The 27,565-nt window shown below is 29.5% G+C and overlaps 2 protein-coding genes across 5 annotated transcripts; one reads left to right on the top strand and one right to left on the bottom strand.

The window, feature by feature from the left end:
* Positions 1–684: 684 nt before the first annotated feature.
* Positions 685–15,984, top strand: LOC126852235 (uncharacterized). 3 transcript variants are annotated; one of them, XM_050596815.1, is made up of 16 exons: positions 685–730; positions 906–936; positions 5,710–5,842; positions 6,068–6,215; positions 6,313–6,527; positions 6,814–7,083; positions 7,180–7,266; positions 7,473–7,742; positions 10,785–10,971; positions 11,051–11,385; positions 11,521–11,814; positions 11,934–12,194; positions 12,294–12,561; positions 12,683–13,060; positions 13,942–14,257; positions 15,065–15,984. In XM_050596815.1, the coding sequence occupies exons 2-16, from the start codon at positions 929–931 to the stop codon at positions 15,117–15,119; spliced, it is 3,225 nt and encodes a 1,074-aa protein (XP_050452772.1). In that variant the 5' UTR covers positions 685–730; positions 906–928; the 3' UTR covers positions 15,120–15,984. The 3 variants fall into 3 exon arrangements, with proteins under 3 accessions (XP_050452772.1, XP_050452770.1, XP_050452771.1); XM_050596813.1 differs by lacking the exons at positions 685–730; positions 906–936 and adding an exon at positions 4,124–4,559; XM_050596814.1 differs by lacking the exons at positions 685–730; positions 906–936 and adding an exon at positions 5,084–5,192.
* An 8,664-nt stretch (positions 15,985–24,648) lies between these two features.
* LOC126852291 (ADP-ribosylation factor-like protein 8B-A) lies at positions 24,649–26,814 on the bottom strand. 2 transcript variants are annotated; one of them, XM_050596953.1, is made up of 3 exons: positions 26,453–26,814; positions 25,516–25,832; positions 24,649–25,386 (listed from the first exon to the last, which is right to left on the bottom strand). In XM_050596953.1, the coding sequence occupies exons 1-3, from the start codon at positions 26,633–26,635 to the stop codon at positions 25,266–25,268; spliced, it is 621 nt and encodes a 206-aa protein (XP_050452910.1). In that variant the 5' UTR covers positions 26,636–26,814; the 3' UTR covers positions 24,649–25,265. The 2 variants fall into 2 exon arrangements, with proteins under 2 accessions (XP_050452910.1, XP_050452911.1); XM_050596954.1 differs by having other exon boundaries at positions 26,513–26,810.
* Between the last annotated feature and the right edge of the window lie 751 nt (positions 26,815–27,565).

Here is a 27,565-nt window from a genome sequence, read left to right as displayed (position 1 = left end):
GTCAGTGAGCTGCGCGCCTAGTAGTGTGCAAAAGCACTTCGTCGCTACGGCCGTGCACTATTACCAGGCGCGCAACTCAAAGACGTACGCTCGGCTAAAGATCGGGATGATCTTTAACGGGGCGCCAGATTTTACTCAATAATAATTTCTTTCTGAAGCGTTATAGAGGAAAATAGTACAGGATTTTTCGACTTAGTTTGATCCAATCTTTCACACTTCGGGTGTGTCAAAAGTTTCGGGACACCCTGTATATATTATATATATATATATATATATATATATATATATATATATATACATATTTAATATATTATTATTTCTTCTAATGTTTTTTGTAAGGACATTCTTGTATGGACATTTTCTAGAAAACAATTCTAGAAATCGGTTATAAAACATTTCAAATTTTTGAAACGTTTCTAAAACAAATATACGCTACATAGGTTGTCACAAACACATTTATTATATGATTCAACAAACAGCATAAACATTCATGTAATGTTGAAACGTGTTAAAAAAAAATACGGAAAGAAAATAGGAATCTCGATGGAGACTCGCTTTTCATAAAAAGAGTTATTGAGAGATGAAAAATAACAGCAAAGCAAGAATGGAAGGGGACGACAAATCGAGCACAATCTTCACGGTCGCGACGTTCGGACTCGCCGGTCCGATGCCAGAGCGAGGCGCTATTATAATTTCGTGTCTGGTTTGATCACCATCGTCGAAAGTCGAAGTGAGTTTGTTATCAGCTGAACATTAAAACAATATATCAAACTATTTGCAAAAAATACGCAAAAAATCTCATTTAGTATCCTCGCACAGTTTTTTGTGGTTTTTTTTTTTTACATCCGGCGACGGGGCATATATATCGCACTCAGTAAAATATATTACCACTCTTATTATTCCAGTTCCGTTTGTTTTCGTCAAAATCATGAAATGGTATGTATAAAATTCATTTTTTAATTAACATAACCGAATGTGTGCTGCGATTTCTTATTTTTATGTAAAATTTTATATATTATCTTTTATGTTTAAGTTATTTTTGCTATTTAATTTTGTGTAAATTGTGTATATTATAATATTGTGTAATTGTATATTAAATTTTATATATATTTTGTATATATGTACAACATTTTTTTATATATAAATGTTAATTTACGAAAGATATCGTGTATTATCATAATTGTTTGAAGAAGAATGTGAGTTATACAATGTATATATCTTCTGAAATATATATTTTAAGCAGATAAATCATAAGCTTTTGCCAGAACATTAAAATAAATCGTTTTTAAATATTTCTTGAAATTGGATGTAGAATATTTAGATTTACATTTTTCAAATAAAGAAAATAAATTGTATATTTCTTACAAGCTTATCAAATTAAAGAAAAAATTTAATAAAAATTTGTTTTGAAACAAAATTGTATGTGTGTGCGCGCGCGCGCGCGCGTGTGTGTGTGTGTGTGTGAATTGCTATTCCTAAAGATCAGAAGTAGCTTATTATAACTTTCCTTTCTACTTAGTTGTCTTTTGTAGATAAAATCTAAATATAGCTAAAAAATCGTCTTTTGTATTCACATGTTTTATTAAATTTATAATTTTCTATTGGCAACATTTTTTTTTTACTCTCTTATAATCTTCAATCATAGAATTATCTGTTTACAAAATAAAATGTTTTAACGAAAGCGTTATTGATATATAAAACAACATAAATAATTAAGAAATTTCTAACTCTTAATACGTGCTATATATAATGATATAATTACAACTATCTATTTTAGTGTCGAGGTCTCTATCTATAGTACAATTTGTATCTCATCTCTAAGACTATATATTCTATTATTAAAAACACTTCAAATATGCATGTATGTAATTATATATTGCAAATCAAGCATGATGTACTTCTTAAATATATATATATAATATATATATATATATATATATATATATATATATATATATATATATATATACACAGGGTGTCTGATAATAATCGTCCCATTCATAATGTGCAAGTGAAGTGGATTAAACCAAGCAGGAAAGTCCTTTATCATTTTTTTGTGACGCTTAATAAAAGAATTATTATTGAGTAAAGTTTGATCAAACATCGCTGATCTTTAGCCGGGCGCAGATCGGTGAGCCGCGCTGTGACAATTGAACGCTCATGCACACCACCAAGCGCGCAGCTCACCAATGTGCGTCTGGCTAAAGATCAGCGATGATTGATCAGATTTTACTCAATAATAATTCTTTTATTAAGCTTTTATTATACAAAAAAATGGTAAAGGATTTTCCTGCTTGGTTTAATCAAGTCTACACATTACAGGTAGGGCAATTATTATCAGACACCCTGTATATATATATATATATATATATATATATATATATATATATATACAGGGTGTCTGATAATAAGTACTATTGTATATTACTACACGTGCTCACATTTATGCGCGCATAGAGAAGAGAGAAAGAAATTGAAGAAAAGAATATAATGAGAATATATAATATTCAATTATTATCAGACAACCTGAGTATATAAATATATATATACATATATATATATATATATATATATATATATATATATATTAGTATTAAATTTATTATATATTCTCATTATATACTTTTTACCTCAATCTCTTTCTCTCTTTCTCTATGTGTGCATAAATGTGAGCACGTGTAATAATATACAATAGTACTTATAAAATATTACACACACATACACACATACACACAATTGCAAAAAGATATATATATATATATATTTTTTTCATGTAATTCAAGTGGTTAGACAATAACAACATCTATATTTATTACTTGCTTATTTAGATTTAGCAATTCTTAAGATATTCTATATGTTCCATATACGGAAATATTCGCAACATTGGATTGTTAATTCGAATGGAATAAGAATATAAAAATATAAGAAAAATGGAAAAAAGATGGAAAAGATGGTTCTCTGGCGCAGAGAAAGATACTATTCGGTGTATTATATACTGAGTGGGGTCGTTTAAAAATAGACGTTTAAACTTAAATTATGCCCTCTAGCAAAGGGAGTTGCGAGCGAGCGGTCAAAATTCTATAAGCGCTTTACCTCATCGGTATAATCAAAAGGATATCGAACGAAAATCAAAAGTATCGAATTGCATTTTCTTCTTTTGTCAAAATGTATGTAGCAGATAATAAACAATCGAATCTTTAACTAGAAATGATTATATGTATTATTCTGTAGACATGTAAGTGAAATATATTATATGTATATTTTTATGTTTTAGCTTATCTTATTGCACAATAATTCCTTTACTCTCTAAGAGTAACAAAATAGAAAAGCATATACTGTGTTCAGTACGATTGATTCATTTTTACTTACAAATGAATAAGCGACCAGCAAAAAATATTTAATTCATATATAATAAAATATATTTATACATTGTATATATTTATATATATATACAATTATATACAAAATATATTCATATACATTTTCTTTCTCTTATATAATCTCTGTCCGCATATACAGGAAAAAATAAGAATAATTGAAAAACAGACAATCAGAAGAAAAATTTTTGTATCGTTTATTTTTAGAAAAGTCTTTGAAGAAGTGAGAAAAATTGCTCATACATAATCATATATATAAGTTTATATATATATATATATATATATATATTATTTTTTCTAATTATTTTTCAATTATTCTTTTTATTTTTTATACAGATTATATAATTATATACATTTATATTTATATGAACATGATTATACATGAATTTTTTTTCCAAACGCTTCTAACGATAAGTTTTTTTACGATGCGTATAATGATCGCGATTATGATTAATACTGTACTAGCAAACAACTAATCCAACTAAAAGATTAATAATTCATTGGAAATATATTATAAACCTATGGAATATTATAATCACCGCACCCATGACTTGTACGAGATTGTGGGCGGGGAATATGAACGTAAAAAAATCTCTCACGAGAATCACTCTTTTCCACGAACCATGAAAGGCGATGTCGTTTTAAGTGTATTTACCTACCATGCGGAACTTTGACGCATGTACACCTGCTCACGCGCGCGTGATACGATAAAGAAGCGTAAAAAAGATCTATATAGAAAATAATAACCAATAATAAACGCGAAGGAGGACGGACGACACGTTGACGCGAAAGACGAGGGGGAGATCTACCTATCTGGGCGAAAAAGGAAAGACAGATACAGTGACACGAGAGAAATGTCATCGATCGTCGCGAACTGCGCGCCTTCTACCGTCGATTTCAGGCATTAGGTCTCATGTGCGGTGTAAAATCGAAAAATATGGCCGTCCCACTGGCATTTGACGAGAACTTTTACGGCGGCCGTGAATACTCGGCCCTAGCCGTGACGAGCGAGTGATTCAGCTGCAAAACAAGCTTCGAGATCTTCCGTCAAACAAACGGAAGGACGAAGAACGGAAGAAGGAAGGATGACGGTAACAGGATTGTGAAGGGAATTGTGCGCGAGAACAGTCCTGGCGAAAGTACATCGATGTAACATAAGCAGTATCTCTAGCAGACGACATTGTTAGTAAAAAAAAATTAAACTATTATATTTGATCAGTCGAAAAAAGAGAGAGAGAGAGAGAGAGAGAAAAGTGGATATACACGCGACGCGGATAAAATGCGCATTATTGCAATAAACATGTCACTGCAGTGCGGAAATTAATTTTGTAATAAAGAGGGGCAGTTTTTTTACATCATACAATTTGACATCGATCATCGTGAATTGCCGATCGAGAACAAAAATGCGAAAGAGAAAAATCGACAGTCCATTTATGCGTACGCGGAGACATACAATTAATTGTCGTGATGTTAATCATCGTTAATCGCCGGCGAATCGCTTGATCGACGATTGAAGAGAAAGCAATCGAGTGAGAGATCGAAAGATCGCTAGATATGGAAGTTCGCTTTGGGAATTGAACAATAAGGGATCAGCACCTCTTGCTCGCACGCAATCATGGCTGCCTAGTACAGGGCGCGTATTGACGAATTTTATACGAAATGTTGCTAGAAAATTAAAAAAATTATCGTTCGAGATGTTTTTTGACAGCTCGCGGAATTGCCGGAAGCGTAGACATTGCGCAGATCCAACTTCATTCGATGATTACGCATCCTATACAGGGTGTTAAAAAAAAAGTTTACATATTTTGAGAGCAGGTAGTATTGATCAAAATAAGAGAAAAAAGTCTAATTAATATGGGTCCTACAATTAATATTTTCGAAGATGCAGGCTTTTTATTTGAGCAATGTTCTTTTTTTATTGGTTGGATCATTTATACTGCAGTAAATACTAGTAATATTGGGTTTGTAGATATTAGTATAAGGTTTATGTGTTTAAAGGAATGCGTGATTCTTTGAGACACAAGACTGAAAAATGCATGAATGGGTATCACATAGAGCACTTCCTATAATACTGATTGCAAAACTAGTAAGTAGTCTTTTGTTTACTGCATTGCAGAGATGATACAACTAATAAGAAAAAGTCAAAGAGCTTAAATAGAAAGATAGCTTGTATTTTCGAAGAAATTAATTATAGGACTCATGTTAATTAGACTTTTTTATATTTCGTTCAATATTACCTGCTCTCAAAATATCCCCTTAAATAAACCCTTTATTTTTAACACCTTGTATGTATATACATATATTTATAATGTGTTATTTTTGCATTTTCTAGGTCTACAAATTATTTAGAGGATTTAGTGTTGAGGAATGTAGGCGACGAAAGCACGGATCAAAATAATAATATAACTATGACGAGCGAGGATTTGTTACAGCCTGGCCATGTGGTCAAAGAACGTTGGAAAGTTGTGAGTTTACTTTCATTTTTCATAAAGACTCTTTAATCTTAATATCGTATTTTTTCATCTTTGACAAGATAAGTCGACAATATTTCATTTGAAAGACTAAATATTTTATAATAGATAAATATCTAAAGAAATTCTTTTTATGTCAATATATACATAATTTTGTTGCATTTAGTAGAAATGCAAGCAAGCAAGATATATTGATAAACATATGTGTCTTAAACATAGGTGAGAAAAATAGGTGGTGGTGGATTTGGCGAAATTTACGAAGGTCTTGATTTAATGACAAAGGAACAAGTAGCTCTTAAAGTTGAATCTGCGCGGCAGCCTAAACAAGTATTAAAGATGGAAGTAGCTGTACTCAAGAAATTACAGGGTCAGCATGAAATTATTTTTGATTAATTTAGATTGTTATGCAAAATTAAAATAAATATTTATTCTATTTTCTAAATTATTGCCTGAAACTATTCCAGGTAAAGACCATGTGTGTCGTTTTATTGGCTGTGGACGTAATGATCGATTTAATTATGTTGTGATGCAATTACAAGGAAAGAATTTAGCAGAGTTGCGCAGGGCACAACCAAGAGGTGCTTTTTCGCTATCTACTACATTACGTCTTGGTCTTCAAATTTTAAAAGCTATAGAAAGCATTCATCAAGTGGGATTTCTGCATAGAGACATTAAACCTGTAGGTGTTTATATATACATACATGAAGATATATAATGTTGTTTTAATTGGTGTATTTAAACAGCGAAAAAATTATTGATTTTGTTCACTTCATAATCTTGTAAAAGGATAAAATGTGTATTATGCAAACATTACATCACAAGATTTATGTATTGTATTAAATGGCATGTATCTTCTGTGAGTTACATACCGAATGTTTATAATTTATTTGTGATACATATTTTTTAATGTAATGGTTATTATAATTCGAAAAAAAAAAAAAAAAATAGTGATACTTTGTTTACAGTCAAATTTTTCAATCGGCCGTCATCCTTATAACTCCAGGCTGGTATATATGCTAGATTTTGGTTTAGCTCGACAATTTACAACTGGCACAGGAGAGGTGCGTCCACCTCGTGCTGCTGCAGGGTTTAGAGGAACCGTCCGATATGCGTCAGTCAATGCGCATAAAAATAAAGAGATGGGTCGACATGATGATCTATGGTCATTATTTTATATGCTAGTCGAATTTGTTAATGGACAATTGCCATGGCGAAAAATAAAAGATAAAGAGCAAGTAAGTCCAAGAAATTTCTACATAATTACCAGACACATTAACAGTTTTGTACATAATTGGAAGTATCAATAAAGTGTAACATTTTTTTCTCTATAGGTGGGTCTCATGAAAGAAAAGTATGATCATCGATTGCTTCTAAAACATCTTCCATCGGATTTACGAGTTTTTTTAGAGCATATCCAGGTATATATGATTGATAAATATTTCATGTATACACACACACATACACGCACGCACGTATGTACACACACACGCACACATACACAGATACACAATGTTACTTTAGAATTAACTTTTTTTTTTTTTCACTTTTTGTTGAAAATCTTTATGATTTTTATATCACAAGTTTTATTTTTGTAATAATAAAATATTTATAAACTTTTACATAGAATTTGGAGTATGCAGATAAACCAGACTATGGTATGTTAGCTGGTCTGTTTGAACGATGTATGAAACGTAGAGGTGTAAAGCCAAATGATCCTTATGATTGGGAAAGGCCATTAATAGCTAATGAAGGTTTATCAACTACTAGATCATTACCTACAGTAACTGTACCACCTGCACTTACTACTGCTACTACTATCAATCAGCCTCCAATTACAAATGTGGACACAAATAATCAAGAGAACGTGGAGCCAGATAACAGGAAGGAGTTGGATGTAAAAAATATAAGAATCTTATATATTGTTAAGCCTATATTAGATTGATGCAAAAAGTTTGTCGTATTTCTTCAAATAGAAAGAAGTTTTCCTATTTGAAGGAATGAGATAGTATTGTGTATCGATATGAAACATTTTATATTTATGTCATTTAGATTTGTGTTATTTTTTATTTATGTGAGTTATTAATTTTATAAAATCTTTTACCATTTTTTAAAGTGAAAATGACAGAATCATTATTGGAGAAAAATAATGAAGAAACCATCATTATTGAAAGATACTATTTAAAATTGTAATTAAACTGATTGAGAAATAACTTTATTTGTTAAACAGAAAAGGAATGGCCTGTCTGTATGATAATGTTCGGCCACATACAATGATCATCCATAAACTATAAAAACTTTAATTTCATATATTGTGTTCATTTATCAAATCTTTCATCCATTATTTAATATTTGTTTAAAAATTTCGACAGTTAAACATTCGAATTTTTGAAGAACAAAAAATTCATAAATCCGCGTTATTGAAACCACTGACAAGGAATTTGTAAATTCTAAATATACAAGAATTTGTCAAAGTTGATAAAGAAAAACTTGTCTAGATAAAATTTAGATAAAAGAAGTATATTTAAATCAATACAGACTATTTTGATTAATAAAAATTAGTTGTAGAACTATAATATTATCTTTTTTATAAAAAATGTGATAAATACAAATCTTGCATCAACCTAATATATTTTAACCCAATACATTTCAAATTTTGTTATAGTTATATACATATACATAATATATATAATAGTTATATATATATATATATATATATATATATATATATATATATATATAATGGAACAGTTATTATATATATAATATTTTTAAAGATTTTTTTAAATTTTAATCTCAATTTTATATATATATATATATATATATATATATATATATATATATATATACAAGGTGTCCCATTTTAAAAAACGACCTCGATAATTTTTCAACGTTTCATTTTCAGCAAGAATATTTCAGACAAAAATTGTATGGTTTCGAAGAAGACATAAGATAATGTCATTAATTTGACCTTGAATAGTTGCTTAAAAGTCACGTGAAAGTCATCTTCAATTTTTTAAATGAAACCGCCTACTTTTCATTACATATTCTTGTAGCTTATCTCGAGAGCTTTCCAAAACACTATGATAAAGTATTTTTTTTTTTTTAAGTACTTTCCGAATTGTAAGACTTCAAAGTTGCAATATTTTTACATAAAATACAAAATATCTTTTATGTTGTCATGTTACGGAGTCAAGTTGACCCTTAGAGATCATTCCAAGGTCAAATCAACTTTTTACTTACATGTCTGTAGTTATGCATGTTTCAAAAAATTTGGATCATCCTACTTTTAGCGCTATTCAGGAACAACGACTTGGGTAGTAGAATTCTGTTCTCTTTGGGGCATGATTAACGTGAGTCCCCTTGTCTCTCACGAATCAGAAACATTCTTACTACAAATGCTCAAAAACGTTTCCATTTTTTTGACTCCACGTCGTTGTTCCTGGATAGCGCTAAAAGTAGGATGATCCAAATTTTTTAAAACATGCTTAACTACAGACATATGAGTGAAAAATTGATTTGAACTTGGAATGATCTCTAAGGGTCAACTTGACTCCATAACATGATAATATACAAGATATTCTGTATTTTATGTAAAAATATTGCAACTTTGAAGTTTTATAAATTATCGGAAAGTACTTAAAAAAAAAAAAACATTTTATCATAGATTTTGGAAAGCTCTCAAAATGGGCTACAAAAATATGCAATAAAAAATATAGTATTCCATTTAAAAAATTAAATGTGACCTTCATGTGACCTTCAAATAACTTTTCAAGGTCAAACCAATGGTATTTTATGTCCCTCTCAAAACCATACAACTTTTGTCGAAAACATTTTTGCTGAAAATGCTTCGTTGAAGAATTATCGAGGTTTTTTAAAATGGGATACCCTGTATATATCAGGGTTGGGAACGTTAATCTATAAAAGTAACGCGTTATTGTTACCGTTATTTTTTGTAAAAAGTAACTCGTTACCGTTATTCGTTACTGATTTTAAAAAGTAACGCGTTATCGTTACCGTTACAGTTAAAAAAGTAACGATTCGTTATTTTCTATGGTCACAATTAGGACAGAAAAATATATCTCTCTTTGTCGATCCTCCTTGCGTCCGCCATGGCTTCTCCAATAGTATAAGCTCTATGCTTTCAGCGCTTTTATATTGAAATAATTTTATTCAATCAAGAATAATGTGCGTGATCAGCGCGCAATTTATTGAATAAATATAAGATAATAAAACACCAAAAAGTAACGACTAATTCGTTACCGTTACTGTAAAACTTGTAACAACGTTACCGTTACCGTTACAGACAAAAAAAAGTAACGATCGTTACTGAAAAAAAGTAACTGTAACGGTAACGACGTTACAAGTACGCGTTACTTGCCATCCCTGATATATATATATATATATATATATATATATATATATATATATATATATAGAGAGAGAGAGAGAGAGAGAGAGAGAGAGAGAGTATAACTGAACAAACATACATGGAGCACACTATCAGATACAGGGTAAACCAAATCGAAAAGTCCTGAACCATTTTTTGATCTAAGCTGTTTTTTCATTATTATATTTTTGATGTTAAAGTTAGCTAATCAGCGCCTATTTATACAGCAGAAAGTCGTCTCGCTACTCAGATCTCGTACTTTTCGTGTTTTCTGCTGTAAACAGACGCTGATTAGCTAACTTTAACATTCAAAATTAGTTAACTTTAATATTACGTAACAATGAAAAGAAAGCTTAGATAAAAAAATAGTTCAGGACTTTTCTATTTGGATTGCTATCTTATATCTGATGATGTGTTCCATGTATGTTTTATGTCAGTTATGTTTTACATCCTGTATATTTAGAATTGTGTATTAATATGTCAATATATAATATAGTTGATTTATCATAATATTATTGATTTATTATAACACACATTTGTATATAATAGGCACAATTGGATTATGAAAGTATATACAGAAGAAATAGGCAACGTGGAATAGAAGGTTCTCCAGTGCCATTTGCAGCAGCTATCAGCAATCATGGTAGGGATAAAAATTGCAATGCCACGATACCCACGACCGATAATACGCATCAACAAGTCGCACAGCAGACTATACCATCTCTACCAACCCAAGGTTTATATATAATTTATTTATATTGCGATATCTCTATCTTCTATCACATAGTAATTATCACTCATTGCTCGCTTATCAGGATCGCCCAAAAAACGACGCGCCGTGTCGATGGCAGTAGAATCTCAAATTCCCGCGTCACTAGAAAAGCAGGTAGATAATGAAGGAGACGCATTGATGGCTTCCGCACGTTCCGCATCTGATGTTCCTCGACTTAAAACTATGATGAATGCAACAGCACCGCTTAGGAAATCGGCGAGTGGTGCTACATTGCCTGCCACACTTGCACGTTTGCGTATTGCCACTCCTGAAGGAACATCCGGCGAATTACCGAGTCCTCGCATACAAACGGAAGTCGATGCTTCCTATTGCTCTTATGATGTAACTAATACTAAATATGTTGGAAATCAGAGTCCGGTAAATATATACTGTAATCCAATATAATAGATTCGTGCGTTGCGCTACAGCTGACATTTTTCCAAACGATTGTGTATATATATATATATATATATATATATATATATATATATATATATACTTGAACATTTTTAGGTAACCGAACAAAGAGAACCTCTCAGAAGAGAACCCAGAAGGAGAGCAGAGAACCGACAAGTAAGAGCCGGACGTTCGGCGGCACGAGATTGCTCTATTACACAATTTGCACAAATAGACGACGACAATGTATCCGCTCTACAGCAAGTGACCAAAGGCGGTGGAGGATTGACTCTGGCTTCGCAATGGAAATCACAATTTGACGATTCTGAAGAGACTGATAACGAATGGAAGGGGGAAAATTTACAAAGCCCTGAACACAAAGGGACAAACGCTCCGTCCATACCGCCGCAGGTAAAAAAATTATTATTTACTTTGATAGAAAGATTAATAAATGCAAGCGTAATAAATGTTCTATGAAAATGCTGGAACTTGTGAAGTTTCAACGAGTCTATAAATAATTTAACATGCAGTCCACAGATATCGTCGAAAGCGTACAATTGGATACAAAACCTGTCGCGGCTCAATCAAATACCTCGAACGTATATCAACAAACTTTGATTCCCACAGCATTATCCAAAATAAGCGAAGATTCTCCGAAACCAGCGATGCCGCACAGATGTTTAAACATTGCGGGTATTGAAAAATATCCAGAACTTCAAGGTGCACTTCCGCGAGCTTGGAGCGTTCCAGCTTTAGCGCCGCATGTTCGGGCTTATCTCAAAGCTCCATTGGTTCGTATCACACATACGCACACACATTCTATATATGATATATCACTATGTGTGTGACAACTTTTACATAAATATATCTTAATTTCATTGTGCTAATAGGTTCAACAAGCAGCATTTGACGATTTACTATATGAAGTTGATGTTATGAGGAATATTGCCACTCGATATGACGAACCGAAACAGACTGCACCAGTCAGAAGAACTAGTCTGCCAGCAGTAGCTTTCTCTTTTTCTGACACAATGTTCAACGTTCACAAAGGGGAAGAAGAGGAAGAAGCAGTAGCAGGAAGATTGGAAATCAGAGTGGTGGGTGCAACTGGTGGTGCTACAATTGTACAAACCAGTGCTGACAGGGAACCATTACAAAGTGTGTACATATAACCAATCGTATTTTCTCACAAATTTTTTATTTCTATTTATCGATTAGTGAATCACCATGTTATCAATGTCACTTTGCACTTATAGATATGCTTTACCTGAATTTGTAGAGAAATTAGCGAATGGCATGGCAGGTAGTCCGGCTAGTCCTAATCCGGGACCGGAAGAACCATCGATATATTATGACGCTACCGAGAATCGACCAACTGCAAACGTCAGTTTGCAAAAAGAATCGATTAGCGTCACTACTGCCTCGACCACTGTGCAAAATGCAGTGCCGTTTCGTGATAATAAGGACAATAAAGAGAAGGAAACATCTAATAGGACGTATGTCGCTCACAGTAAAATACCAATTCCCGTTAAGAGTCCAAGATGTTCATTATCTGAATCAACACCCGAAATTAATGCTCCGAATATCAAGATGGGAACTAGCAGTGACATAGAAAAACTACCGATGCCTATAACCGCAACTAAGGAAAAAGAAAATAGTTAGTAAAATTATTATGACATAACAGTTTTGTTATATTAGAAATTCTTATATGATATGTCGATACGATATTTATAGCTGTATTTATGATTGTCTATAATATGATATAGATTGTGATAAAAATTGATATATACATCGTTTTTAAAAGTCATTTTTTAAAAGTAAGCAATGTTTTATTGGATACTCGTTGAAAAAAGCGATAGTTCAAATGCTTTAATTTATTATTATGTATGAATTTTTTGTTTCCAAAAATTTTAAAGATTATTTTTATTTACATGATTATATCATTGTTATCTTTAAAAGAAAGATTTTGTGAAATATTAATACGTATATATCTTCACAGAGAGCTTGTTATGCCCTAAGACAAGATTTTATCTAGACACAATAATAATAGTAGAAAATGATTTTTCAAACTCACTTTCTGCAATGTTTCCAAAAATGTTTGTTTTATATTACATGGATTTCCAAATTTTTTTATTACATTCTCTGTCGAAAGAGAAACATAACTGTATAACAAAATAATATGTAACAATGCTATGCACAAATATTATATAACAATAAAACATACGAATTTTCAATATCCCAAAAAAAAGATTCAAGGATTTATCTATAATTTAAAGGATTCATATATAATATAGAATATTTTTGAATAAAATGAAATCATAGTTTATCAAAAATTTATAATTTATATTTAAAGAAAATGAGACACTATCCTTATATATGTAAAATATATTAAGTATATATAGTTTCTCGTGCGCCATTCTAATGCTTGCAAATTTTAGCTGTCAGAGATGAACTATTGACAGCATATATGGAAGCACTAGCATATTTCCTTCGCATGTTATCTTATTACTAGACCAATCATATCATCTTTAACTTCAGCAAGCTCTGCCGAAGATGAAAATTTAACCGGATGCACGCCTGCTCTGCGCCGCCGAAGACAGAATGAAAAGTATGTGACAGACGCTAGTCAGCTGAATCTGCAATTCCAAAGACCACAACGTAGAACTAGACCACAATCTGAGATATTGCCAAGACTTTCTCCCAGAGGAGTACCCTCGCATCTTCTACGGGAACCAGATAAAAAATCCGAGGAAAGCAGCGAAAGTGATTCTAATAGTAGCGGACCGCCAAAATCCGCTCAACCACCACCACCGCCTACATCATTGCCACCTCATATAGCAGAAAATAATGCTAGGTATGATTGTTACAAATATCTCTCTGATTTTTTATACTCTATATATAAGGTCTATTCCCTGGGAATATATGGAAAACTGGGATTTTGAGTAATTTCTTTTTTCCTTTTGTATTTGGAAAAATCAGGAAATTCTCATGGAATTTTATTGGGACTCAGGAAAGTTATTTTTTTTCTTTTTTTTAAATTCTCTCTTTGATAATTTTGTTCTTAAATATAAGCAGTCGGTAATTCACCAATAAAACCAAGTTGTGAATTGTGTTTAAAATTATAAATATATATCTATCTCTGTTTATACATTTTCAATCTCTTAACAAAATATTGAATACATGCTTTATTGTAATTTCCAAAAATAAAAAAATGAAAATGTTCTGTAAATGAAAAATGTCTGTCTTACGAAAGTTATTCAATTTTTTTCAGTACATTTGCAAATATTTGAAACGTAAGTGGCTCTGCGTCTTTCTTTCGTATGAGAGAAAAGCATTATAAAACGGATACAACAAAAAAAAACTTATTTTAGAAAGTTGCATTAAAAAATCTTTAAAATATTCTTTTTATCTAGAATTTTAACTAAGAATACCTGAAAAATCAGAGAATTTTCAGGAATTTTTTTTTGCAAGATTTGAATAGACCTGATAGTCAAAGTTTGACTATTAGACTGATATGATTATTTCATATATTTGTGTGTTTCAAACACTAAATTCTACATCACTTTCTAAAAACGAAATGTAATTTTGTATGAATTAATGTAAAGATATATACGTAATCTTCTTTTTTTATTTATAAAATATAAATTTTCTATAATTATAGATGCCGCCGTTATTGGCCCATACCAGATCCAGCAATTGCTAGCAGAGAATCGTGAGATTTGGTATTCAAAATGACAAATAGTCTCAGTTTGTGTTAGGATTGAGAAGATTTTACTGCTCAACCAACTAAGAATGTGATATCACTTGAGGCAATGAAAATACGCAATTTTTCTCCGATTAATACGTCAATAGGTACATAAAAATTTTTGTGAAAATTCATATCTGCAGAGATAAAAAACATTAGCTATTCATTTAGCATGTGAAAATGTAGTTGTCTGTGAATGCAGATTAATTAATAATGCTGCTTTAATTAACTACTGAAATTCTTGAGCAGATTTTTCAAATATAAGGAAATCTTTCTAGATAAATAATCGATTTTGGAACACGTGCTCAATAAGTTTCAGTAAATTGAATAAAAGTATATGTGAAATTGCTTACAATGTACAAACAGTACAACAATCTAGTGATTTAAATAGTCACTTTTTAAGGACTATACTTTTTCTTTACTTATACACTTGCTGCAGTTTATGTTACAGTACCAACATATCCATCCAGTATCTTTAGATTTACATATATGATATTATGTATTTTCCGTTTGTATGTATGCATGCGTGCATGCATATGTATGTTTGTGTGTAAATGGTGTGTTTGTGTGTAAATGGATTTTGCATAATTTTGTTCATGCTTATTGTACATATATATTACCAAATCGATGCTTTTAGCTGAATTTTTTTTGCACAGAAATATGTCGAATGCACTTATATCTATATAACTTTTATCTATATTAAAATTTTCTAGACAAGTTTTATAAGATTTATAATTTTATTTTAGTGTGTGTGTGTGTGTGTGTGTGTGTGTGTGTGTGTGTGTGTGTGCGCGCGCGTGCGTGCGTGCGTGCGTGCGTGCGTGCGTGCGTGCGCGCGCGCGTGTGCGTGATGCGTGGGTGGGTGGGTGGGTGCGTGCGTGCGGTTGTGTATGTGTGTGTGCGCGCGCGCGCGCGCGTTTGTGTATGTATGTATATATGCATGTGAGAGAGAGAGAGATAATCACAAAAAAATAGCATAACATTTTTGTGTTATGATACAGTTATTATGATAACTACATTATACATTAAAATGTATTTGTTAATAATACGAATAATTTATCTCAAAAAAGAATGAATGATAAACAATAATTTCACTAAAATTTTACACAACACACACACACATACACACACAAGTGATTCATAAATATGCTTTAAATTACTAGTAATTTAGAATTGCTATTTTGCAATGAGCAAAAATCACATGAATATGTCACGTTTTAAAGGTAATATAAAGAAGTGTATGAGTATATATAAGAATATGAATAATAGATATTATTTAGTGTTGCAGAAAAAAAAGAGGAGTTTAATGTGTGAAGAAGACACAATTCTAGCATAATTATCAAATTTGGGCCAGATATATTAATTCCCTTAATAATCCATTATTAAGGTCAACAAAATGAAATTTTCGCATATATATATACAGGATCTTTCATTAAGATTTTTTAAGGTTTCTTGGTAACTTAAATAAAGCTTTTCTTCTTAATATCAAGAAAAATCATTTATTAAAACTTTTCAATTTTTGCATTATATATTTCTATTATTCAGTCTTAAATCAAAATTTAGTATTTAAAATTAAATATAGACTATAGGTTTGTTATCCATTTGACCTCTTTTGGAATTTAATTTGTTAAAAATTCTGTTCTTTTTCAATTGTTTATAACTTGAAAATAACTTGAACATTATTGGCCACTCGATATTTCCAAAAAAAAAAATCGACTCGAAATTAGTTAAAAAATCTTTCATGAAAGAACTTCCACTTCTGGAATATCCTGTATAAATACATATATGTATATATGTGCGCATTATGCGCATTTCGTCCGTGCATCTATATGTATGTATACATATACATGTATACATATACATATATATGTATACATATACATGCTCTCTGCTTTGTTCTATTGTATTTCATTTATAGATTTTAGGCACTGCATTTTTCTTTTCCTTTCACGAAAATTTTACAACGGTCTTTATTCTAGTCTTTATTCTACTATAAATAATTAGAAAATCACAGAATTTTTTCGCAATCTTATCTTAAAAGTATAAACATACAATAATGCTATTTATTATTTAAGTAATTATTATCTCAATACAATTTTAATTTAAAGATTTAAAATATTCAAAATTATATAAATTGCACATACATATTTATGTACAAAATTATATATATATATATATATATATATATATATATATATATATATAAAATCTTGCATATGTGTTTATATATGTAATATAATAATAATCCTGAGTATTTTTAATGTTTAAATTAAAACTGTATTGAGCGATTACATTTATTTGAATATCAAAGAGCTTTTTTATATATTTATATTCTTAAAGAAAACATTACAAAAAAAATATATTTATTATTAATTTATAAATTAATTTTATATAATTAATTAAAGTTGTCTACAGAATTATATTAATTATACATCGTTGAAAATGTTATTTTAAAAAGAAACTTGTTAGCGTTACCATTACTTAAAAAACGAACTGTTATGATATCGTTACTTTTAATGCAATTACGAGACTATATAATATATATACATATATAAAATTTACATTTGTTAAATAACATTTTGTTTATGTTAATATAACAACAAACTAATATAATTTTGATATAAAAATGCTAACGATACAAAGTATATAATAATTCTGATATACTAATTTTGAATAATAATTTATCTTTATTTGAAAAAATTTATTTCAGAAACATAATAAAAAAATCTTTTCTTAAGACCTCCACAAAATATGTAAAAAAGGATATTTTTTGTTTTTTTTTCTGCTGATATATTCATCAATATAACTAAAATCTGCTTTTTTGCATTTTTAACTTTATGCACATTCAAAATCCTGATGTGATACGCTAATTTGTGAGTCAAATTTGTTTTTAATTTATTTTAAAATTTGTTTCAAAAATTGTTTTAATTTTTAACACATACAAAAATGGATAAAAATTATATGATCTGGTTTAAAATAAAATTCGTTAAATTTTATTGAGATTGTCTATTAATTTTTAATAAAATTTAATGTTTTTGTTGAAATACATAGCCGCATAAATTTGAAAAATAATAAAAATAAATTCTTGCATGCATTACTCTCGTTGCCGAAAAATATAATAAAGTCCCTTTTTATGTTATAGACAAAATTTGTATGCCGTTATTATTACAGTTATCGAAAAAAAGTAATTGTAATGGTATTACAAAAGTAATGTCTTATTTCCAACCCTGTAATTATACACATACACGCGAACATACACCTCTTTTGTAGTAGGTAGATCAAGTGAAACCGAGAAGAAAAGTCCTTTACCATTTTTTTCTATAATCCTTAATAAAGGAATTATTATTGAATAAAGTCTGGCCAATCAGTGCCGACTTTTAACCGGACGCACGTCAATGAGCCACCTGGTTAGTGGTGCGCCACCGTAATAGCTGAACGCTCTCGCGCACTACCAGACGCGTGGCTCATCGACGTGCGCTTGGCTAAAGATCGGCGAAAATTGACCAAACTTTATACTCAGTAATAACTCTTTTATTAAGCGTTATAGAAATAAATAGTAAAGGATTTTTCTTCTCGGTTTCACTTGCTCTACCTGCACACGAGAGATAATACATTATTATGGGACACCCTGTATATCCGTGCATGTGTGCGTGTGTTGTGTATAATTAATATAATAATCTTAATACTAAATATTAATAATCTTTAAATTAAAATTATACTGGGTTATTACATTTATATATATACAACGAATTATTCGAGTAAAAATCTGGAATATTCAATATTCTTGAAGCAAATTCGCAAAAAAATCTTTGATTTTTTAATTATTTAGCTTGAAAATGAAAACATTTGATGATTTTCATTTTTAAGTAATTAAGTAATCATTTTTAAATAATTAAGTAAAACTTTTATGAAGGCAAATGTATTCTCTAAAAAACTTGTCAAAAATCTATAGATGAAAAGAAATGCAGAGAAAATTTGGAAAATATATTGCACATATAAGCATATATACGTATAGGTAAAAATTGAAAGGATATGTGTGCGTGTTAAAAACATTTTAAATAGGAACTTTCAAATAATGTTTGTGTCGAACATACCAAGTTCCTTTAGCAGCATATAATATAATACATGTGTGTGCATGCATATGTATATTCATACATGCGCTAGCACATATACATACACACATATATATATATGCATATCATATACATATATATATATATATATATATATATATATATATATATATATATATATGTCTCTATTAATCTGGGATACTCTGTATATATAGATACATATATATATGTATGTACAACATACACACGCACACACACATATATATATGTATGTATGTATGTATGTATGTATGTATGTATATGCATGTATATGTTTGTACATACATAATATGTATCTATATATACAGAGTATCCCAGATTAATAGAGACAAAAGTCCTGTGCAGATAGAGCGCATCAAACTGAGTCGAAAAGTCTATTATCATTTTTTTGTACAACGCTTAATAAGAGAATTATTATTGAGTAAAGTCTAGTCAATCATCGCTGATCCTTAGCCAGACGCACGTCGATGAACTGCGCGCCTGGTAGTGTGCGTAAGCACTCAGCTGTTACAGCACGGCATTTACTCAATAATAATTCTTTTATTAAGCGTTGTACAAAAAAGTGATAAAGGGCCTTTCGACAGTTTGGTCCGCTCTATTTGCACATGAGTTTTGTCCCCATTAATCTGGGACACTCCGTTTATGTAGGCATGTACGTACGTATGTATGCTGCTGTATATATGTGTGTATGTATGTACGTAGTATGTGTGTATGTATGTATGTGTGTGTATGTACGTATGTGTGTACGTATGTGTGTGTGTATGTATGTATATATGTACGTATGTGTGTCTGTATGTTGTGTGTATGTATGTACGTATGTGTGTCTGTATGTATGTGTGTATGTATGTACGTACGTCTGTGTATATATATATATATATATATATATATATATATATATATATATGTATGTATGTATGTATGTATGTTTGTTGTGTGTGTGTATGTGCGTGTGTGTGTATGTATGTGTGCATATTTATATTTATATTACATATATAATATGTGTATATGAAGGCATACATTTCAAGATGGTACAGAATACCACACTAATGTAATATAAAGCAAAAAATAATTGGTCAAACAAGACATAATCGTGGCAAACATTTAAACATTTTTCTTATGCATATAATATATAACAAGAGATCGATCTAAGCTTTGCGAGTTTTCTTATATAAATGAATTTTGAGTGAAGTCTAGTGATGCATAAAGCTAGTCAAAGTAGAATAATCTATGATGCGCTATTGTTAAATTCAATTTTAAATTATATATATATATATATATATATATATATATATATATATATATACGTACATACATACATATATACACATATATGTATATATAATATTATGTTCTTGTCATATACATTACTTTGTATAAAATAGAAAGATTATGTGCAATGATTAATATAAGATTAAATATATAAAATATAGCCCAGTGTTGGCAAAAAGAAATGGACATGTAGTATAATTTCCTATAAAAAAATATAATGTCGATTATTTTCTTAGTGAATATGACGAAAAAGCAGGTAATAATTTTCCTTGAAATTTTTGTCGAGGAAAAATTGAATCCAGGGTTCACAAAAAATAACTATGCGACCATTTTTATCACCAATACTGTGACCATCCTAAATAATAATTAATAAATTTTTCATCGTTTTGCTCGGAGGAACATAACGCGCAACAGAAGAGATTGTATTAATAGGATCTTTATCATCGATTTTATTACCGCTTATTAATCATACAGCAATATCTTCGTGTAAATGTATACGAAGTGCGGATACACGATGTAGATTGAATATAGATAAAAGGATCAAAATGAATTTTACGATATTATTAATGATAGTATTATTGTATACAAAGTCAAATATATATAAAAAAGTGTATCTTATTCATGCAAATATAACATAGTCCTATGATTGTAAGATATTATTCAATATGCATGTATAATTGAATTCAATGTTTTTGCTTTTTTTTCAAAAGATAGAAGAGGAAGCACATATAGTATCGTCTTTTCAAATTTATGTAAATAAGTAACATGTATGCATATACCTATATGTAGAGATAGTTTATGATAAATGCATATATACATATATGCATATAGATGCGTATATACTGTATTTTATTTGGGTATTCATATATAAATATACAATAATTAAACACGCGCAGAAAATTACGATAAATGTTTAACAAATTTGAAAGATTTTAACTCATTCAAGTCTATGACTTTACTACAAAAATTCTGAATGAAAGTTTCTTATTTCAACTTACATACAATTTAATTTAAAGTAAAATATACTTTAACATATAAAAGTTAGATTTTTAAAATATTTAACTAAAAGATAAATATGACAGTAATTGCTTTCTTTTTGTACAATAACAAATGAACAAATTCTACATCCACATTAATAAAAATTGGACTTTAATGGGTTAATTCTGTGAAGCTGACATAATAACATAATCGGTATAAAGATAGATTATAGTATACAGGATACTGGAAAGTATTTGAAGGACACATATATATGCTTTAAAACCATCTTTTAGTAAAAGTTATACGAGTTAACTTGTCGCAATTGATAGTTCATTTTTTAATATTAAATATTGTGATTAAGCATTATAATTTCAAAATTTTGCTGAGAAGTAAAGTCTACTTGAAATTAACTTAATTAAATCTACATTGTTCACCTATATTATGTTTTCTTAAGTATATGTATAATAAAAATTTATAATAAAAGTTTATATTCTTCCGTTTATTTTTAATTTAAAAATATTAATTCATTTTCTTGGAGCTATTTTTAGTTTTAAAAACATTGATATTAAATTAAGAAAAAATTTATCTTTTTTTCAAATATTTCCTGCTCGATGTTCTATGTATATGAAAGAAAAAATGATAATGTGGCAGTATTCTTAATCGAGAATTTGATAAACAAAATTATTTTAAAATTTCATAAAAAATATTCTATTATATTTTCACATTTATTTATTTATTTTTCCAACATTTCCCTCCCCTCCTCTTTTCTTTACCTCTTATACATACTCTTTCTCTCTATACAACATTTTGTATAAAATTATTTATTTTCTTCCAATGTATATTCTACTATGATACTTGATCTTCGAATTTTGACTATAAATGTCATTGTATGTATATGAACATATTTTTTGTCTCTGGTGGAAAAGTATAACTCCATCCATAACTTTGAATCATAACATACGCATTATGAAATAGAAGACACGATATCATTTCTATCTTTACAATGTACACGTATCCGCAAGTCGTTAATAATGATACCTTGAGGAGAGATTTTTTTCTGTCATATATATATATATATATATATATATATATATATATATATATATATATATATATATATACACAAGGTGTCCCAGAGCACCTGTGACAACGCTCGTGAGCGGATAGAGCACAGTGAACTGAAAAGAAAGTCTACCATTTTTTGATCTGACAATTTCTTTTCGTTGCTATACGATGTTAAAGTTAGCTAACCAGCGTCTGTCTACAATGGAAAACAAAGGAGGGACATCCGGGGTTAGTGTAAAGAGACGGCTTTCTGCTGTATAGATGGGAGCTGATTAGCTAACTTTAACATCGTATAACAACGAAAAAAAAGCTCAGATCAAAAAATGATAAAGGACTATATATATATATACACACACACACACACTTTTATATATATATATATATATATATATACATATAAAAAATTCTTATACATGTAACGGAACTTTTATAGTAAATTTAATATATATTATTATTATTATTGTGACTACTTTATTAAGAGTGAGTCACATGTGTAGCTAATAAATATAACAAAAGTTGGCTGTAACGAACATCGCTAGAAAATGAAATATTGTATCACCATATAAACGAAATTCAATATAGCTGAAGCTTCAGCGTAATTTGGATTTAAAACTTGTCCCTTCTGTGTATGTAGTTTACTTTTTTCCTGTTTTTAAAAAATGCATATTTTGAATTAAATCATACATTATAATATTACACTAACAATATATCAAAATGATTCAACATGTATAATATACAAAATAGCTCTTCTCAATGACATAATTTTATAAACAAAAAATGAATTCAACCTATGATATTTATTTGAAAATAATGACTTGTATTGTTTTAAGTAATTTGAAGCAGACTTAAGCCGCATAGAAAATTGCATTACAAAAAACTTAAGTGTATTTTATGTGCATGTAAGGGCTACTACACAAGCTTTTCCGTAGCACATTATGTTACGTTAAGTACTGAAGTAAACTTAGATTCGTACGTAATCTTAAACTTCAGTCAACGCACAAAGAAAATCGTACATAGCAAAAGCATCACTACGTTATGTTTTTCTTTATGCGTTAACTGAAATTTAAGATTACGTACGATCAGTACTTAACGTAACGTAACGTGTTACAGAAAAGCTTGTGCGGTAGCTCTAATACTTAATACATAGAGATAGAGGGAAAAGGAAAAGAAACCAATTACTTAGAATAAATAATGAAAAATATGCAAAAATTTGTTTCTTTTGGTATCTCAGCAAAATAAATAAAATTTATTTACTCTAATAAAATCAACTCTCATAAACGATCTTACAGCAGAGCTGTATCTTAGAGCTATTTACAATGTTTTCTAATCTATCTTTCGAGTTGCTTTACGTTTTTGTTTTTTTTTTAATTTTTTTAAATAATATTAAATCACTTATTTAGTATCCTCTATATAGGTTTAGTTCTTATGAACAGGATGTCTATTCAAATCTTATAAAAAAATTCTGTGATCTTCCAGGTATTTTTAAAATTCCAGATAAAGAGAATATTATAAAGATTTTTTTAGTGCAACTTTCTCAAAATAAAGTCTTTTATTGCATGCATTTTCTAACGTTTTTCATAGATAAGAAAAACACAGAATCTCTTAAATTTCAAGTGCAAGATTTGTGTAAACGTACTGAAAAAAAAAAACCATTTTTTATTTGCATGATTTTAATTTTTTTATAACTAAAAATTATAATAAAGAAATACTATTTTGTTAAGATAGAATATATAAACAAAAGTAGATATATATTTACAATATATTTTAAACACATAATTCACTTGGCTTGCCGACTGTTTGCAATGAGCAAAATTTTCAGAGAATTTTTTTTTTTTTTTTATTTTTGAGTCCCAATAAAATTCCATGAAAATTCCCTAATTATTCCAAGTACAAAAGAAATTCCTAAAAATTCCAAGTTTTTCATGTTTTTTTAGGAAATACAGCTGAATCTGCTGAAATATTTGACGAATATTTTTATTCTAAAATCTGCTGCACCCATAATTTTACATAAGTTATGTATGAGAATAGTATGGACTAGGATTATCTTTCTCAAAGTGGAAAGGAATCAAAATAATGTTTGCAATACATTGTTTTTATTTGTTATTAAAGTTTTTCGAGGTGTAATTAGAGTTTTATAATAATCAATAGTGATATCTTTGCGCATTTCATATAATAGCTACTATTTTTCTAATTTATACATAAAGTGCTTGGTATCTTTTTGAGAGTACAAGAAATCAGAGTACCGACATCTAGACTATAATATCACAATAATTAACTGCAATTATGTTAATGTTATTTCAGCTTTACAATAGCAGCAATCATAGAAAATACAGAGATACTAATTAGTTTTAACTGTTATTAAGTATTGGAATATATTTTTGGACTTACCTATGAACGAAAATATAAAAAATTGTTCCTTATTACTAATGTGCTCGTGGGAAGTGAGTGCCTTATGGTATAAATCACACGAGCATATTCTTGGCATACAAGCACAATTTTTTTTTTTTTTTAATTTTACCATGGTATTTGCACCATCCAACTTAGATCAGCTAAAGCTCAAGTAGTTTTCTACAATAATGACACAGTTTCGAACAAAGTTTGGCCAATACGCTCATTTTACAATTGATCCCAATACTATTATCAGTATCAAAGATTCGTCGCGATACTAACAAATAGGATATTTTCAAAGAGTATTAGCGAATACCACTTTTCGAATGTGCTATGAGCCACTGTAACGTAATATCAATATTGTCTTTTTCTTTACACGAAATACTATAGCAACAAATCTCGCGATCTTGAATCGCAGATAGATTCCTAAAACATATGTATCATCATATATATATACACACACACACATACACACACACACACACACACACACACACACACACACACACATATATGTATTCATACATGCTCGCAGAATATTAATATGCAACTCACATTCTTTCTATGAGTCCATTCTCATCCAATGCATGAGGTAGATCCCTTTTATTGCCCAAAACCAATACTGGTATTCCAGACAATTGTGGTTTATCCAATAAATTGTGCAATTCATTACGACTTGCCTCGATTTTTTCTGAATCAGCTGCATCCACCATATAAACTATGGCATTTACTCCTCTGCAATATCTTTCCCACATAGATCTAAACCTTGGTTGACCACCAATGTCCCATACTTTTATAGTGACATTGCCTTTGGTTATTTTACGCATATTAAAGCCTACAGTCGGTATCATATCTTCGCTAAATTGCCCCGACTAGATACACAAAAAAGAAAAATTGTTTTGATTTGTTATTCAACTTTGAGAGAACAATAATATATATAATTATTAGAAATTCCAATATATAACATAATAATTAAAATAATTTTTAATTTTTCGCATATTAATGTTATATTATTAAGTAATGTTATATTACTAAGTATATTCAAATTTTGCAAATTAATTTTTTAATTTATAGGTTTACAAGAAAAATTAATTGTATGCAATATAAAATAACAAACCGACTTGAATCAAAATTGTTTACATATTGATATTATTGCAGAAAAAAATATAACGATGAAAAGATAACAGAAAAAAAGAAAAAAGAACAAGAAGAAAAAATTAAAAATAAGCAGCAACAATTTAATAATTATTACAGTCGATCATAATTTCGAATGTAGCATTAAATCGAAGCATAATTTTGAATGTACTATTAAATTTGACATTAAGGGCGTATGCAAAGATGATTTACATTAGCAGCATGGAGTTATTTCGAAGGGATTATTGAATATAACCCTCAATATATAAGAGATATAAGAGACATTGATTTCTCAAATTGTTTTCTTGATTTTTCACTCGTTTCGTTTTAATATCAATTGCAAATAGCATTCTAATACCTGACATCTGCGAAAATGACTTCGTGCGAGATAAATAGAACAAATCCATGACTCACATACCGCTATGACATTCACGAAGGTAGTTTTTCCACTGTATTGTAGACCGACAAGAGTGAGTTCCATCTCTTCCTTCCAGAAGAGAGACTTGAACCAATCCAAGATTCGATTAATAAGGGCCAACATGTTGAATTCCGTGCGATCAAATCCAACTCCAGTTGGAAGAGGTTAAAATGGACCCTCCTTCAAAATACCAACCGTTCGGAGTTTTTGACGTACAGATCTCACTATATCCGTTGTCTCTGTCAGGCTACGTCTGATGTTAGCCACCGACGACTCCGAACTCCGACGAGATACTCTATAGTCTCTATACTCTACTATAAAAAGTTATGCACTAGCGTCCTCTCAGTAATATTGCAGTCAGAATAAGAAACAATAACTGAAATAAATATGTGATATGAAAGAAGACCGGAAATAAGTTAGCGCTGGAAGTTCATATTTTTTAATAATTAATAGTTCAAACAATTGCTCCCTAATTGCTCCATCAGAATCCACAATTGCTCCCATTTTTAAATTAATATTTTTTTAAATATTTACAAAAAACGTAAAATAAATTATTTTTACTCAAAAATATATTTTTAATAGTTTTTTGCAACTATATCTAGCATAAAACGATTGCTCCATATTGCTCCATCATTATTTTTATGATTTATTGCATTTTTTATCAAAAATTAACAAATTAATCATTTCTCAAGCGACGCCGCCGCCATCTATCGGCTGTCTATCTCAACTACAGGCTCAAAGCCAACGGCGAAAATATTCAAACATCTCAAAAAGTTTAATCAACATTTCTTATTAATTTTTTGATAGATTAAAATTAATTATAAACTAACAAACAAAAATAAATGCACTACAATCATCTACAAATGAAATACAATTGATTTCACACATAATTATTTTAAAAAAGTGTTAGTCGTCAGCTAACAACATACGAATTGTTAATTTTTGATAAAAAATGCAATAAATCATAAAAATAATAATGGATCAATATGAAGCAATTAAGGAGCAATCATTTTATGCTGGATAAAATTGTAAAAAGCTATATTGAAAATATGT

Source organism: Cataglyphis hispanica, chromosome 10 (assembly GCF_021464435.1).
Source record: "Cataglyphis hispanica isolate Lineage 1 chromosome 10, ULB_Chis1_1.0, whole genome shotgun sequence".
Taxonomy (NCBI): Eukaryota; Metazoa; Arthropoda; class Insecta; order Hymenoptera; family Formicidae; genus Cataglyphis; species Cataglyphis hispanica.
This window is presented reverse-complemented; position numbering and strand designations above follow the sequence as displayed.